Source organism: Malus sylvestris, chromosome 15 (genome assembly GCF_916048215.2).
Source record: "Malus sylvestris chromosome 15, drMalSylv7.2, whole genome shotgun sequence".
NCBI lineage: Eukaryota > Viridiplantae > Streptophyta > Magnoliopsida > Rosales > Rosaceae > Malus > Malus sylvestris.
The window spans coordinates 45482037-45499124 of record NC_062274.1 but is presented as its reverse complement, the minus strand read 5'-3'; the positions used below and the strand labels follow the sequence as shown (position 1 = coordinate 45499124).

The window sequence follows — 17088 nt, the reverse complement described above, 5'->3', positions numbered from 1 at the left end:
CCCAAATAAACAGTTTTTTTAAAACAAATATGATGCTTAGGACAAAAAATCTTTTCGTGTCCAAGTGAAAAAGCAATCTTTATGCAAGGAGTTAAAAATAAAAGGTTGAATCCAGCCTTTTAATTTCACATACCGTGACTTACCATCCTTCATTCAAAAAAGAGAAAGGAAAAAGTGAAGTGGGAGTCCAAATCAAACCATTCACATCAGTTGTTCAATGTACAAATTGCAACTGAGAGCAACAAAACAAAAACAAAGCAATCTAGCTGTCTGTGATTGTTGCATCCAGTTGCAGTAACTCCTAGCTCTGTGTGTGTGTGTGTGTGTGTATACATATACATACATACATACATACATACATACATACATACATACATATATATATATATATATATTGCTATAATGATTAAGTAGGAGAAAGGATTTTGGATTTGTGAGGTGTACTTGTGCAATTTTTATTGCTTCTTTGAAAGGGTTTGTTTTGGAGGAAGGAAACCGAGAAAAATAAGGCAAAGGGGGAACCCCTAGCAGTCTGGTTTTTCTGTTCTAGATCGTAGTGTCTTTCCATTTAAAGGCAAGTGAACGCTCTAGTTGTTTTGAAGTATCATTTCCCACTTTGGTCATTCAACCAAAAAGCTTCCTTTCGACCTTTCATGTAAGTTTTTCTCCTTGTTCGACTGCTTGCACAAAGCTAATTCGAAGAAAATACAACAAAGGTTTCTTGTATTGTGAATTATGAAGAGGTTCAGCAGCTCAGATTCATTGGGTGCTTTGGTCTCCAATTTCCCATCAAAAGGTAAAAGAAACCTGAAAAATCCTTTCCAACTTGTTTTTCTCCCAACTTTGGTATTTTAATGATGGATTTTAAGTCTCAATTTTTTTCCATTACTTGTAAATGCAGAGGGGGGGAATCTTGCAAAGGACAACTATTGTTATAGCAAGGAGTTGCAGGCAATGTTAGATTCGTTAAACCAAGAAGATGTTGGGGAAGAAATGTCAGGGAAGAAAAGGCGGTTGAATTCGGAGCAAGTCAAGGCATTGGAGAGAAACTTTGAGGTTGAGAACAAGTTAGAGCCAGAGAGGAAGGTCAAACTGGCTGAGGAATTAGGCCTGCAACCGAGACAAGTGGCAGTTTGGTTTCAAAACCGCCGCGCACGGTGGAAGACTAAGCAGTTGGAAAGAGACTACAGCATCCTCAAAACCGACTATGATGGTTTAAAGCTCAACTTTGCTAGCCTTGAGAGACAGAATAAAGCTCTTGCTGAAAAGGTTCATATTAGTGAAACACATTTTGTTTACATATTTTTCAAGAAAAATGATTTCTGCAAACCCATTTTTTCGTTCTGCTCACTCTGTTTAATTACGTTCCTTGATCCTCCTTCATTTACTCAGTCTAAAAGTCCTAAATAAACAACGGTGTGCAGAAAGAAATTCACTTCTCTTTTTCTAATGTGATCTTCGTATTTTTTGCAGCTAAGGCGGTTAAAAGTAAAGCTGTGCGGAGAGAGTGCAGAGAGGAACGATTCTGTGAAGGAAGAATCACCAATTTCAATGTGCAAAAGCAGTGAAAATTTAGAGGTGGATTTAATCAAGAACTTGAAATTCAAAGATGGCTCCTCAGATAGTGATTCAAATGGCGTTCTTATGAAGGAAGAGAGCAATGGAAATTCATTGCTTGGATTTAATAATAATAGAAATTCAATTTCTTCAAATTCCATGGTGAATTGGTTTCAATTATCAGACTCCAGATCAGTGGGTGGAAAAGGGTTTCAAGCTCAGACTGTGAGGATGGAAGAGCAGAGTTTTTTCAGCACAGATGAGTCCTGCAATTTCTTTTCAGTTGATCAAGCTCCAAGTCTTCATTGGTAAATCTGCTGAGCAGTAAAAATAGTTGGACCTTTATTTAAAAGTTTTTTAATATGATCTAATAAAAATTGAATTTTGTAATTTAGGAGCAAAAATATCCAAGGTAAAGCTTTCTATTGGCCACATCAACAAATTATTAGTTTGCACATTTTCTGCTTAATTTTAAATTATAGTATTGGACTTTTGGTGCAACTGCTGTTAAAATTTGAAAGTTTCTTTTCATTGCTTGCACACTTTTATTTCTGGTCATCAACGTGTATAAATTAAACGAACACGACAAACATGATTTAATATTGGTGAGTAAGAGGGGACAAATAATGTGTATATCATTTCTCTAAAGTTTCTTCTAAAGTTTCTCACATGATTGTTAACCAAAGTTACAATGTTATAAAATCCGAACTCTGTGCAATGTGATGCATCATACAAAGGTGGTACAAACTACATATTTAGTTGTCAACTTCTCACTTCCATGAGATTCTGCAGCTCACTGACTGCTCTGCAAAGGATTAAACAACACTACCAAGTTGGCATGTAGACATAAAGCTGCCCTCTTTTTTTCTTCACGTATTCGTGTTTTGTTTTATGAAATCAGTGTCTCACTTTTGTTACATCACGTTTTGTTTTATGAAACGAGTGTCTCACTTTTATTACATCACGTGCATAGCATGCGCAACCATGAATATATAATAACCATTTTATTCAATACTACGCACATAATGTAGCAGACAGCCATTTCATTTTTCTATAAATTGTAGACTCCATTAAGTAGTATTTCAGTTACATAACAGCAATATGTTCCTACCCAGATGACCCTTTTTCAATTTCTCTCTCTTTTTCTTTTTTATTTGCCATGGGAGACTATCAACCCATGTGGTTGGTGAAAAAGTATTATCCTGATCAACATCTAACACATGGAATTGCAAGACTACTGAGTACTGAGGCAGTAGCCCCTTTTCTACAAGCGGTACCACTCCCTAAAGATAGAGGTGACCACTCACAACATTGACAAACCACTGCCCTTAAGTTAAATTGTCCTTGACTACATTCCAAAGGTAAATGCATGTGAGTTTGCATTCGGGAAAATGATATCAGAATCCTTCGTGTGTGGGTGTGTGACCGTATTTTGGCATTTACTCATGCTTAATTGAAGTCTAGTTGTTAATACATGTTAGTGTAGGAGTCGGCAATTGAATTTTGGCCGTCAATGAGTTTCGTATAAGACTAAAATGTACTTAGGATAAAAAATTACTCTTGTGCAATTGAAGGCGAGTCATTAATGTATGTTAGTCTATAAGAGGGCGATTGAGTTTGGCCGTTGATGCATATAAGTTTCGTATTAATATGAGCTTCATAACAATTAAAAAGTTCCCACTCGTAAATGAAGTCTGGTCGTTAATGAATGTAAGCTTCATTATAGAACTCACTTGCATTTACATTCAGAAAGCCTAAACTCTAAACTATTTATGAGTATGTGAATGATTGATTCTAGCAGTTGCCTTCCTCCTCCTACTACTACTACTACTACTATTACTACTTACATAAAAAACCAACCAATGGAGTGCATGACTGATGATAGAATTGGTGTTATTTTAGATGTAGGAAAGTTAAAAGAAGGAAGCATAATCATTTTTATTTAGAGAAGTGATCGGAAAGTTGGTAATTCAGAAGTTAAAAGATTATTGGTTACTACCATATTCCAAAAGCGAATGTTTTGGATTCTTCAAGTTGTTCGGATTAACGCTACTTTGATTTGGCGTCTTAGTTTTGTGTTCTTAACATATGAATTTGAAGAAACGCTATTGTAGATCTCGTTATTATCCTGGAATCCAAATGTTATGAACCTAGAACTAATACGTCAAACCAAAGTGACATTAATCCGAACAACTTGAAAATTTTAAAAATCCACTTTTGAGATGTGCAAAAGTAAATAATATTTTAACTCGTGACTTACTAATTAAAAAAATTAATTATTTTTCTCAATTAAATGACATTTTCTTCTTTTTAACTTTTACGCATCTAATATAACTGCAATTTCTATCATCGGTGGCTGGAATTAAATTCCCAAAGAGGAAGTGAATTCATTGAATTGAATGGTAGATTTGATTTTTTACCTCTACGGGAGAGTAGGTTTTGTTCTGATTAAAAAAACTGGTGGAGTTGGAGAAGACACAAGTCCTTTTCCCACTTTTTCGCTCACTTTAGGTGGGAAAGAGACAGACCAAAAAGCTGCTGTGACTCCTATCTCCTCCTCCATGTCTCGATCATGTCAGAGGTGGGCTCATGTGCGTCATCCATGTTTGACTGGTAATGCACCCTATGGAATCTAGCTAACCCCAAAAGCTGAGAGATTTTCCATATGACAGCCAATCTCTGCGTGTTTCCTTCTTTCCGGTAGTGTGTGTGTATGGTAATCCCTATGAAACCTCCCGAAATACCCTTCCTTGATTTCTGTGCTGTGTTGTGACATGCAATGCAAATTGCAATTGCAAGGGTCCCATTTTACATTATTCATGCATGGGCACCCGCACTTCAGAGCAATTTTAGGCTCTTAGACTTCAATCTTGGTTAATCTTGCCCTTAGAACTTATTTCATGAATGGGATTGTAACTTGATGAGGTCCATGAGGATTCTGGTCTTAAGAAAGAGAATAGGAGACTCGTTACATGTAAAAAGAGCAAAAATGTATCAATATTGTGTTTCTTGGTCTAGTGGCAAATTTAGAATAAAATTCTTGAGGAGTCAGTGAGAAAATAGTGTGTGGACGCAAAATTTTGTAGCGGAAACAACATATAAATTGATATTATGGTATTTCTTCGAATAGTTGGTGAGCTAGTTATATGTTGAGCCATGTTGCGCGGCTATTGACATGTGCAAACAACTTTCGTACGAGTCTGTAAATAGAGGTCGACAAACGACAAGAAAGTTTGTCGATAGATGCTAACAGCAATGCACACAAAGGTGATGCCAAGCAGTGTTGAGTCTTACAAATGCGTTTTGTCAAATATCTTATGTGCATGAAGTGGTTAACGTCCGAATGATCAAGGGTTCACTAGATTCCCAAAACATTTTTCAAGAATCAACTGGCCACATTGATCTCATCGTGAACCCGTCACTGTATACTAGCCTTCTCTGTATCTCTAGTCACATACAAAAAGATAGGAGAACAACTTGTTAGACGTAAATTACTCTAAAGGCTAACGAGTGGTTTTAATGGCATCCGCTAACTTAATATTAAGTCCAACGTACTCCAAACCCAAATAGATATCCTAGAACATGAGGTTAGTATACATTTTTTTGTCACTTCAGTTTCTTTTTCGATCAACTATTTGTCGCTTTAGTTTAACCCCAAAAACCCTTCCTTGATTTCTCTGCTGTTGTGACATGCAAAGCAATTAAAGGGGTCCCATTTACATTAATCATGCATGGGCATCTAGACTAGAACAGTTTTAGCATCTAATCTTATTAGTTTACGTTATCCTTTGAAAATTTTGCATTTAGAATTAAATTGCAACTTGATGAGGATCGATTTTGGTCTCGAAAGAAAGGGTTCACGAGGAAACATGTTACATGTAAAAGTAGGGTAAAATTTACCAATAACGAGTTTCATTTTCTTTCTTTACATCTCTTAAGAAAGCAAGTAATACGTAAGTTATGTAGACAATTGGGTTGATGACATGCATATTGTGGAGTAAAAAATAATTACAATGCGACACGTGGATTTTCGGATAAAGAAGACAAAAATACTCTTGAGGTGTATCAGGATTCCTACGCGCGAGTAACGGGCAATCATCCACAACCAAGTCAGAAATGCCCAAAATAGATAACAGTTCAAAACCTATTTCATTCCATATATTGTTTACCTCTTTTTTCCCCCTCTTTTAGCTAATCAATTAGCTATCATTACATAACCTTCAAAATATTCATTCCAAAAATATGTTAATTGGCTAATTAATGGATTAATTACCTAATTAATCCATTAAATGTCAATTAAGTCACCCAATTAACCACATAATATACCCATAAATTAACTAGTCAATTATTCCCATTATCCTATAAAAAGGCTCATATTTTCTCCAAAACACACTTCCAACTCTTGCTAAAGTTCTCTAGAATTCTCAAACATTTTTTCTCTCTAAATTCTAACTTTGGCATCGGAGGTTCTTCGGTCAAAGCTCCCCCCATTCATCGTGGGCGCATGGGGCTCTTGGCCTTGACCTAAGGTGTTAATTGTTTTGTAGGTGCAATTTTGTCCAAGATCAAGGAGGAAGAAATTTGCATCCACAAATTGGTGCTTTCATTGAGAGAAGAAATCCACACTCGTAGAAGACTCTCGCATAAAAAAGGTTTTTCTCTATTTTCTAATCTACTTGTATTTTTTTTGTACGTTCTTATTATTAGAATTTTTTATTTGCAAAGATTCTTTGATAAAACAAAAAAGAAGAATACAATGGCTAGAAATTTAGAAAATTCCACGAGTGAAAATTCCAATATCCAAGGAATGGGACCACGGCGATCCACGAGGTTAAATGCGACAATAAGTGGAGCGGCACCACCACCACGAGCTTCCACCACGGGAACCACGCGGTGGCTACTTCGGGCCACGACCCAAGCTTCACTCTCGCATGCATCACGCACCGAGCAGCCCACTCTCGTGGCCCAGCCTGCTCCAGCCGAGCAGCCCACTTTTATGCCCTAGCCTGCTCCCGCCGAGTAGCCCACTCTCATGGTCCAGCCTGCTCCAGTCGAGCAGCCCACTCTTATGCCCTAGCCTGCTCCCGCCGAGCAGTCCACTCGCGTGGCCCAACCTACTTCCGCGACCTAGTCTGCTCCCATGGCCTTCCAAGTAGCTCGAATCGATTCAAGATTAGTTCAACTGTCCCGGCTCCAAATTTTCGGACCGACGATCGAACATAGAGAATTTTCACCACATTTTTCTACGAATTTGACATTTCCCAACTCAAATCTCACACACGGAGTCTACCACACTTCCATTGCTCAAGGAGATGCATTCCTTCCAAGCTATTCTAACCCAAACAGAGAACAACACTTGTCTCGACAAGTCATAGAGTTGACGAGCGCCCTCGCACAGCACACGACCTTGGTGAACCAGCTCTTGCAGCGTACCGAGATGCAACGTGCCCCAAACGAGGTGTTCCGAAGTAGGACAAGGGCAGACAAAGAACCTCTCCAGCAATGTCCCGGTAAACAGCCACTTGACCAACCACGAACCAAGCGTTCGGGCAATGTACACTCCCGATTGGGCCCCCAAGATAGCGTATACTCTCATCTTAGTGCGCAGATGAGCGTGCACTCTCTACTAGGCCCACAAACGAGCATGCATTCACGGTTGGGATCACACTCCGATAGTCAACATGAGCAACCTTCCAGGCGAAGTGTTCATTCACGGCTAAGCCTGCAAGGAGCATCCTCCATCTCGTATTGGAGTAGGTAGCACGACCGACGGAGAGAAGTAGTCACTCAATCCGGCTCAAGTTCAACAGGCAGTCTGGGAAGAACTCGTTCGCCTGCTAGGAACACACCACATGCACCGCATCTGCAACATAGACGAGCCAAACACATGGAAGAGCAGCCTAGACCAGCAAGTCACGGCTGGGGGCAGCCGAGAGCTCCGCTACCCCATCAAAAGTAAATTCAGGAAGAAGTAAAGAGACTATTGACCAAACAATTGCATAATTTCCAACGTAACGAGGTCACCGATGAGGCACTATGACAGAACATGACCAACATAAGCAAGTCACCCTTCACGGACGAGATCGAGCAGACAGAGCCTCCACGCGAGTTCAGCATGCCACATTGCACATTTTTCAAAGGGGATGAAGACCCGGAGAGACACTTAAAGCACTACCGAAGCGCAATGATCCTCTATCGAAACAACAATGATCTCATGTGCAAGATATTCGCCACCATTCTACAAGGCGAGGCGCAAGATTGGTTCTACACCGTGCCCGCCACAATCCATTCGGAGTTTTGACGAACTATCTTTGGTTTTCACCAAAGAATATTCATCATATCGCTCGATCAAAAAGAAGTCCGACCACTTGTTCAATGTCAAGAAGAACCCAAAAGAGTCGCTTCGTAACTATGTGAGGAGGTTCAAAGCAAAGAAGGCAAGGATAGTCGGATGCAACAACTCAATAGCTAGAGCAGCCTTCCAAAAAGGACTTCCAGCAGATCACCCACTATTCGAAAAATTGATCATGAAAGAAGATCTGACTTTGGCAGACTCTTTCACTTTGGTAGAGAAGCATGCACTTTGGGACGAGGCTCGTCAATGGACATTCAAGGACTTGAAGAAGTACCCGACATCACCTCCCTACTATCCAAACCGGAAACAGCGGATGACTTATTTGCATGTTTGACGGTATGTAAAGCAGCAATAAGCTCTATCATCATGCAAGAAGAACTGCGAGCCCGACTACCTGTATTATACACTATATTCTATAGCTCAAAAGCTCTCCTTGATGCTATTAGAAATTCAAAAGCTAACTTTGGCGATAGTTGTTGTAACTCGAAAACTCAAGTTTTACCTTCAAACGCACGCAGTCATCATCATGACGCACTATTCTGCCGAATCCAAACGTGCGACGATAAAGGCGTAGACCCTGGCATGCAAAGTTTTCTGACGAACGCAACAACTCGGCCCAAAAGACATGCCAAGGGCAGACGAACACTAGAACAAACACTCAAAAACAATTTTTGTCCTCGTCGCCCGAGAAGATTCTACATAAGAGTAACATGTACTGGCAGTCGAGCACTACCTCCTACTACGCGTCACATAGCCCTAGCCGACCCTTGCTCTATTATTCAGCTCTAGAGTGGCCCAATACCGGAAGTTGAGCATCTTCTGCTACATTTAACATGGCCCCAGCTCCACGGCTCCCTACCGCGTTTTCAAGCCTAGCCTTGACAACACAACAGAGCAGCTCAACGACGCCCCGAAGGTAGCTGAGCACACTTGAGCCACACCTGCTCCCTCAATGGAGATTTCTGACATTTGCATGTCGACGGCGCATCCAACTACAAAGGCTCGTGAGCAGCCGTGGTTCTTGTCACCCCAGACGGCTCAATGCTTGAGCAGGCGATCATACGAAGCCCCATTAGCAGGCCTTCGAATGACAAAAGACTTGGTGGTGAAAAAGCTTTCAATTCATTCTGATTCCCAGCTAATCACCAGCCAGACTACTAGGGGTAAAGGCATGATGATCGTGGCAATCGACTGCTTCACCAAATAGGTAGAAGCTGAGCCCATGACGACCACGATTTAGACGGACATAAAGTGCTTCATATGAAGGAACATCATTTGTCGATTTGTCATCCCTTAATCCATCGTCACCGACAACGGCCCGCAATTCGTGGGCAAAGATTTGGCGAAGTTCTTCCAAAAATATGGCATCAAGTAGCACATGTCTACGCCAAGATATTCTCAAGGCAATAAGCGGGCCAAAGCATCCACCAAGATGATCTTCGACTGCCACAAGAAATCCCCCACTAGTAACAAAAGAAAATGGCTAAACGAACTCCCTGGATGACTATGGACATATCGCACCACCAAAAGACGAGCAACCGAAAGGAGATGGCCACAAGCTTAAATATGGCAGAGGAGAAGTGCGAGTAGACTATCACCCGCATCGTAGCTTACCAGCAGCAGTTCCTTTCCAGTTACAACAAAAGGGCCAAGATCCGGCAGTTCCAGCCCGGAGATCTAGTCCTAAGAAAAGCCTTTATCACTGCCCACAGAGAAAGCTCTAAAAAGATGGATCTCATCTGGGAAGGTCTGTACAAGATCAGCAGAGTAGGCGACAAGAGTAATTACACCCTAGCCACTATGAAATGATAAAAATATCGAAAAGTAGTGGAGCGCCTACAATCTGAAGAAGTACCATGTGTGACCTCCTACTATATCAAAGCTCGAAGACTCAAGAAGCTTGATGGGCACCACCTCACAAGTTGATGACTATCCAGTTGTTATGCAGTTCCTACCTTACAGCTAAGTTCTCGTTCGTTTCACTCATTTTTCAATGAGGAATTTAGAAGTAATTACAACTTGGCTCGATTGCATGCTTACAACAACTAATCACTCATGCACTTCAAAAGAAGACTGTGCCCTTCTTAGGGACTCATCGCTAGAATTGCACCCCCTGAAGGACTAACCATTATCTCCAGTGCGAGAGGGTAAACTAATTGCTCTCCAGTGCAAGAGGGTAAACCAATTCTCCAACACCCATATGGGTTAGCTCTCCAAGACGGGAGGATAAACTTTACACTCTGAATATCCAGACGTGGATGAGCCTGGCTGCCCTAGTATAACTAGATGCACAATGGCTTGCGTCTGGATTCCTAGAAGTAGCCACAATGGTCTTTTTCAAGGCTTAGCTAACTGAAGGATTTTGGGTTTGTTGGCCTAATCTGTGGGGAATTGGGCCCTAAAGACGGAGGGGGCACATTACGCAGTACGCTCTACAGACGGCTGCCCTGGAACCCTAAAGTTGCTATCGAGTGCACTAAGGTAGCCTACGGTTTTCGGAAGACTGCCTACGGCTTGCCCTTCGAGCAGTAAAGCCGCGCTAGACTTATACAACCGCACATTCTTATGAAAGGTTAAACAAGCTAGCGTGCATATACAAAGCTTTATCCACTGCCGACATGCTACGTAGTCGATAAGCTTCACCTCTGCCAAGTGCGGAACAACCTACACCAAGTCCTAAAGTGTTGTGATACTTGCTATGTAACCTACGAAATTGGAGGAAGCTAAGGTTAACAGCCTAGTGGTTACGCGGACTTGTCTGCTTCTGTAAGTAAGGCATCCAACTGCCAACCCTATGGTTAACAACTTTGCAAAGTTATACACCAACACTTACGGCTGCATAGGTTACTCGAGCTTGTTTGCTTATAAAAAGTAGCATGCCTGCCACTGGTCTATCAAGTCTAAAGGTTAGGGCATGAACAAAAGAAGCGAATATGAAGAAAAGTGAAGGAAAGCATGTTTATAAACAATTAGCAAAGGCCGAATGAGTTCAAGCAAAACAAGAGCTACAAGGAAAAACAAATAAAATCCTAAAGACCACCTAGAAGACTACTGCAACTTGGAGATCCTATGACTACTCGGTCTCCACACCTTCAGCAGCCGTAACGCTCTTAGCAGCGGCATCATCCGGCATTTCATCTGGCTGCCCCAACCTGGGCACTAACTTCTCCAAGTACTTCACCAATGGAAGCCTCAAAAGTAAAAGCAAGCAAGTTTTCCGGAGAAATAGAGAAGGTCTCGAAACCTCAAGCCCATCATTCTCACCCTTCAGCTGCTCATTCTTCTCAAGCAGACTAACATGGACGCGCTGCAGCTCATGCATTCCCTTCTTCAAACTTTCGTTGATCTTCAATACATCTTGAAGTTCCAACACTTGGGGTTCAAGCCTATCAACGATTCGCTTGAAGTGGATCACTTGATTATAAGTAGCAATCAACTCTTCATCATTTGCATAAGCAGCGAAACGAAGCTCAGAAACTGCAAACTTAAGATCTTGAATCTGAGGTATGTAACATCCAATATTTTTCTCTGCATTTTCATACTTAACTTGGATCGTGTCAAGCCTAGTCTTCAAGTCAACGATCTCGTGGCGAGTGGTCTCAAGCTACAGAGAAGTGGGGGTAAAAATATTAGACCCCTTCAAAGCAACAAGCTCATAATCCATGTCTTCAAGTAGATCTAGTTTCAAAAGGACACAGATCTCAGTAGCCTCCCCAGAAGCAGGCTTAGTGGATTTCTCACAGCTGCCCACGCGAACAGTCTCTTTCTTCCTAGCAAGCGAATCAGTCTCAACAGCAAAGGGAGTGGGCCTTGGCGCCACTTTAGCAGCAGAGTCCACTTTATCGCTATTCATAGTAGTAAACCTCTACAAAGGTGAACCGAACTTAGCTCCCAACAGACATCTTGGTACAGACTTCGGCACTGGGGGCATGACATGACCTTTACACTAAGCAATCCTATCAGCAATCGTACTAGCCATTCTCGACATGGCAAGCGCCACAGGCTCAGATCTAGTAGCCTCATTTTTTCTTCCCATTAGAAGAAGTTATGTCAATCATAAACATCTCGGCAGCAGGCAGACCCTCATGAGCAGTGGATGAAGTCTTCAATTTTTCACGATCGGCATCTCTTGAGCAGGCGGGGAAGATCTCTTCTTTCTTTCGTCATTTACAATAGGCTCCACGACAGCGATTAGACAAGCCAATGCATCTACCTTGATCCTCTTTACCTCCTCTTTCGGGAACAGCCCACCTTTCTCTCGGCAAAAAGAACTAAGCAGCCAATGCCATTCACAGTACTCAGTAGAGGAGCTCAACCCAGCATTCTAGCAGGCAAGAGGCCTGCATGCCCAACATTCCAGCAACCCATGAGGCCTACAACCTCCTCATTTCTTTTAGTTGCCAGCCTGGCCCGAGTAAGAGCCCAAGAGACATAAGCCATGTGGCTCGCCTAGCACTGGGCCCCAACGCTACAATCCGCTTCCCCGGCCTCACAAGCTGCCCTTGGCTCTAGCCAAACCAAACAGCCCAAGCAGTGGCCCCTGCTACGACGCCTCCTCAGCCCATGCCGAGCCGACTCCTGGCCTCTGCCAGCCGACGTGCCACACCACCTCGACGGTTGCCCCGCAATAGCACTATCCAAGAAGAAGACAAGAAAAAATTAAATTTTTCTTACATTGGTGCAGCACGGAGAAGACGAAGAAATCAACGAAAGACAGTCCTTTGCACGGGCAAGATGTAGAAGATTGCTAGAGGAGGGGGAACAAATAACCTCTAAGCTCTCTCTCTTGTAGGGTAGAATAAATCGCTCTCCAAAGTTGATTTAATAACCCACTTAAGGTGGACTTAAATAGGCTTTGAGAGAAATTTATTTCCTTTTCCTAGAAGGACCTAATTTCCTATTAAAGAGGGAATCTACATCAAAATAGGAAGCAGTCCTACGTTTCCTAAAGCAAGATGATCTCTACACCTGCTGCCCTTTCCTACGAGCAGCCCAACAGGTGTTGTCACAGCCCGTTCCAAAATATTACATTCGTGGCTGTGAATGGACGAAATTGCCCTTAAGAAATACTAAGTATGTGAAGCTCAAGTTGATAATTATCTAGGTTCCTAAGTTTTGAAAATAAAATGGAATTTAATAAGGATGGAACTTAGATTTTTAGGTTAAAATTTTGTGGTTTAGAGTTGGGGATTGGAAAAGAACCACGTGGGATCCCCATTCCTTATTTCCCTCCCCATTTCCCGTATACTGTCCTTCATACTCTCTCTCTCTTCCTCAGACCTCACTCTCTCTCTCTCACCCTCTCGAACACACGGGCAACCATCAAAACCACCTAAAACTATTACCAACGCCGGATTTAAAACCACCATTGCACTCCTGAGGACTCCACGATCACGTAGGTACCAGTTTAAGGTAAGTTTCACTTCGAAAACCCTAGTTTCTAAAGTTGCCGTGAATGTGTACTGTTCATGAGCTTTGAATTGGTTGATTTTTAGGACAATCCAAGCTCATAGTGAGCTTAGTGAGGTCCCAAGGAAGCTCGGAGTGCTTCGTTGGAAGGATTTGGACGTCGGGATCACGAGGGTTAAGTTTGGCCGGTTTTGCTTGGATTTTTCCGGTGAGATTTAGTTGTTTTTGAAGCTTAAAAGTAGTATATTGTGATTCTATATGTTGAGGGCTTTAAATTGATATATTATACGAAGAAAATGGTTGAGAAACGAAGGAGAACGAAGCATTTGAAAATTCCCCAGTTTTCCGGCCACCGGAAAAACCAGTCCGGCGAACCCGCGAGGAAGAAGGTGCGCGTGGGGCGCGCGTGGACCCGTGCCTTCCTTGGCGCGTGGGGGCGCGTGCTACAGTAAAAAATTATTTTAAAAATATGTCGACGTCCGTGACGTCTAGTAGATCACCGTGGTATATTCATATACCCAATTTGAGCACCGTATGAGAAAGTTATTAAGGATTGTTGGTTAGGTGTTCAAATAACGTTTTATAGTTTTTGCATTTAGGTGAAAATGTGAATTGAAGATCCGACCGTTGGATCGTTACCAAACTTTGATACGTTGTAATACGTAATATTTGAGGATTATTGGAACTTACGGATTGGGAATCCGAGTTACGGATCTTCCGGAATTGGAATTGTAAGTTCATAAAATAAAATGTTAACCGTCACTTAGTTTTGGAAAGTGACGGAGATCCGACCGTTGGATGGTAATGAAATTTTAGGATGTTGTACTAGAGGTATAATGTGGACCTCTGGAAGTTATGGATTTAAAATCTGAGTGGCAGATCTTCCGGATCGATCTACGTAGCGACGTATTTTATATAAGTTATATATTCTATCGATATGAATTCTGAGGTTGGAATTAATTATTGTTTTAGGCGCCGATCGTCATGACGCCTTGATGTATTGTGCTAGGGAGTTGTAGGGCGAACTCCAGGTGAGTGGGCAGTTTTGTTTTCCGTATACATATATACTTGCCGTTTTCCCAGAAATTGAAAATGCATGAAATTATGCTTTTAATGAAAATGTATAAAAGTATATGAGATATATTAGTTGAAATGCCATGCATGAAAGTATATGAAAAGTAGATAGAAATGTGAATCGAATTGCCATGCATGAAATGATATGGAAAGTATGAATTGATATATGATGCATATGTATAAATTGGTGCGGCGGACGCACATGTGAGGATCAGGTGAGTATTTAAATATTGTTATGATGATGTTGATATATATTGAGCTCAAATCCTGCACCATGGTTTAGTGCTTATAGTATTCACCTCATCGCACGCTCGCCTTGGATCCAAGTAGATGCTGGTCGCACAGTCCACGCGGAGTGGGTGCGACGGGCCAGTCGAAGAGTGTTAGTGAGATTTCGACTGGTGGGTGACCTTAGATTATGTGCACAGATGATTGATGAGAAAGCACTAGAGCGTAACTTGTGTGCAGAAGGCCGGACAGGTCACAGAGGTGACTCCGGTAGAGTGAGAGTGATAGAATTTGAGCTCTAGGTTCAACCGTACAGGGCTATTAGAGGGCCTCCGGTTGATTACTTTCTTGCACCTGATATGATTATGGTTGATGCATCCATACTTAACTGTTCAATTTAAACATGGCATGGCATAACTGATATGAAAAATGTTGAAAAAGTGAAATGAAGTATTGAGAATATATATGTATATTTATATTTTACATTTCTGGGAAAGTATACAGGTTTTACGGAGAGGGGTTACAACGTTTTGAGAAATGTTTGGATTTGGAAAAGAATTGTTTTACTGACCCACTCAATTTTGGTTTTGCGCCCCTCCAGGTTCAGGAATAACAAAGGTGTGGTGACTACGAGGAATTCGACGGTGTTCTGACAGATTGGACAAAATTAGGACTCACCTTCGGGTGTATCAACTTATAAATTGTATAATTAAAGCTTCCGTACTGTGCAAATGGTTACGTCACTCTCACGTGACGGCCAGCATGCCCTCCTTCGGGACGGGGTGTGTCAGGTGTGGGGGCATTTGTGGAGCCAAAAATAATCACAAGGCGACACGTGGATTTTCGGATAAAGAAGAGAAAAATACCCTTGAGGTGTATCAGGATTCCTACACACGAGTAACAGGCAATCATCCACAACCAAGTCAGAAATGCCCAAAGTAGGTAACAATTCAAAACATATTTCATTCCATATATTTCTTACCTCTTTTTTTCCCTCTTTTAGCTAATCAATTAGCTATCATTACATAACCTTCAAAATATTCATTCCAAAAATATGTTAATTGGCTAATTAATGGATTAATTACCTAATTAATCCATTAAATGTCAATTAAGTCACCCAATTAACCACATAATATACCCATAAATCCCAAAGGGCCGGCCACCCATGTTGATCTCATCATATTTACCTATTTTTATTATATTAATTAGCTAGTTAATTTGGCAATAATTCTATTTGCTAAATTAACTAGTCAATTATTCCCATTCTCCTATAAAAAGGCTCATATTTTCTCCAAAACACACTTCCAACTCTAGCTAAAATTCTCTAGAATTCTCAAACACTTTTTCTCTCTAAATTCTAACTTTGGCATCGGAGGTTCTTCGGCCAAAGCCCCCCCCCATTCATCGTGGGCGCGTGAGGCTCTTGGCCTTGACCTAAGGTGTTAATTGTTTTGTAGGTGCAATTTTGTCCAAGATCAAGGGGGAAGAAATTTGCATCCACACATATTGGCATGGACAAAACTAATTTTAAGTCCAAAGTACTCCAAGCTCAAATATTGTTTCTATAAGCTATAGCAGTTAGATTATTCTCTGAATATATAGAATAATTTGTCACTTCAGTATATTTTAGTATGGCACATATCACTTTAAACATACCACATGCAAATGGAGCACTATATTAGAACTTGTTACCCTTTGGCACTTGTTTGCAATCCTAATGGAGAAAAACATGCTATAATAATTTTATATATTTGTTGTTAATACCATTAATGGGTAATTATTAAGGACCCTTATCACAATGTAATAGTAGTCCACACTATTCGGCACATACTTATGGTGACAAAGATCCAATCTGAACGGTGATTTCTTGTTTGACATGACACCTGCTCACTTGGACACTTGTTCATTTGGATACCTATGAGCTCGAACACCTACGAGTTCGGACACCCATTCTTTCGTGCACTTATGAGATTGGACACCCACAAGCTTTGACACCCTTGAGCTTGGACCCCGACTCACGGACCCAACTCAAAGACCATGCTTATGGCCTCGACTCAAAGATCCGACGTGTGGACCCGATCTGCAGACCCGACACATAGACCTAATATGTGAACCCGATAAGCGGACCCGAGTCATGTTGAGTGTTAACTCATATTGAGCGCACACTCGCATAGACGCATACACTCAACGAGAAACACCAGAGCTGAGCCGTCTCGTAACGAGCATAACACCCAACCGAGCAACCACCTCACTGCGAACACCGCCTCTAGCCGAACAGCCTCGCAACGTGTGCTACATCTAGCTGAGTATTGCTTCACATTGGGTACTGCCTCATGTCGAGTACCGGTTCTAGATGACATCTAGTCATTTTGGCCAGCACATGGATTGAATTTGAAGTCTCCAACTAAAAAACTCTCTTGATTGAAAATTTGGGGGACTCCTGTTGTACCATATATTGAGCCTTG

The 17088-nt window shown here is 41.5% G+C and overlaps 1 protein-coding gene and 1 long non-coding RNA gene across 4 annotated transcripts; both read left to right on the top strand.

Moving 5' to 3' along the window:
- Nucleotides 1-326: 326 nt before the first annotated feature.
- LOC126603941 (homeobox-leucine zipper protein ATHB-6-like) lies at nt 327-2088 on the top strand. Its single transcript, XM_050270972.1, has 3 exons — nt 327-796; nt 902-1269; nt 1474-2088. Exons 1-3 carry the CDS (start codon nt 736-738, stop codon nt 1867-1869), a joined length of 825 nt encoding a protein of 274 aa, XP_050126929.1. The 5' UTR covers nt 327-735; the 3' UTR covers nt 1870-2088.
- Nucleotides 2089-13138: 11050 nt separating this feature from the next.
- Nucleotides 13139-15424, top strand: LOC126603944 (uncharacterized). 3 transcript variants are annotated; one of them, XR_007616434.1, is made up of 4 exons: nt 13139-13324; nt 13408-13529; nt 14294-14352; nt 15225-15424. It is a non-coding gene; the product is annotated as an uncharacterized LOC126603944 (long non-coding RNA). The 3 variants fall into 3 exon arrangements; XR_007616433.1 differs by lacking the exon at nt 15225-15424 and having other exon boundaries at nt 13141-13324; nt 14294-15216; XR_007616435.1 differs by lacking the exons at nt 14294-14352; nt 15225-15424 and adding an exon at nt 13615-13665 and having other exon boundaries at nt 13141-13324.
- Nucleotides 15425-17088: the final 1664 nt, after the last annotated feature.

Excerpts from the sequence above, each read along its gene's own strand:
- LOC126603941 (XM_050270972.1), top strand. The coding sequence starts at position 736 with ATGAAGAGGTTCAGCAGCTCAGATTCATTGGGTGCTTTGGTCTCCAAT. Across the intron at positions 797-901 it reads CTCCAATTTCCCATCAAAAG|AGGGGGGGAATCTTGCAAAG; the intron begins GTAAAAGAAACC and ends TTGTAAATGCAG. Across the intron at positions 1,270-1,473 it reads ATAAAGCTCTTGCTGAAAAG|CTAAGGCGGTTAAAAGTAAA; the intron begins GTTCATATTAGT and ends TATTTTTTGCAG.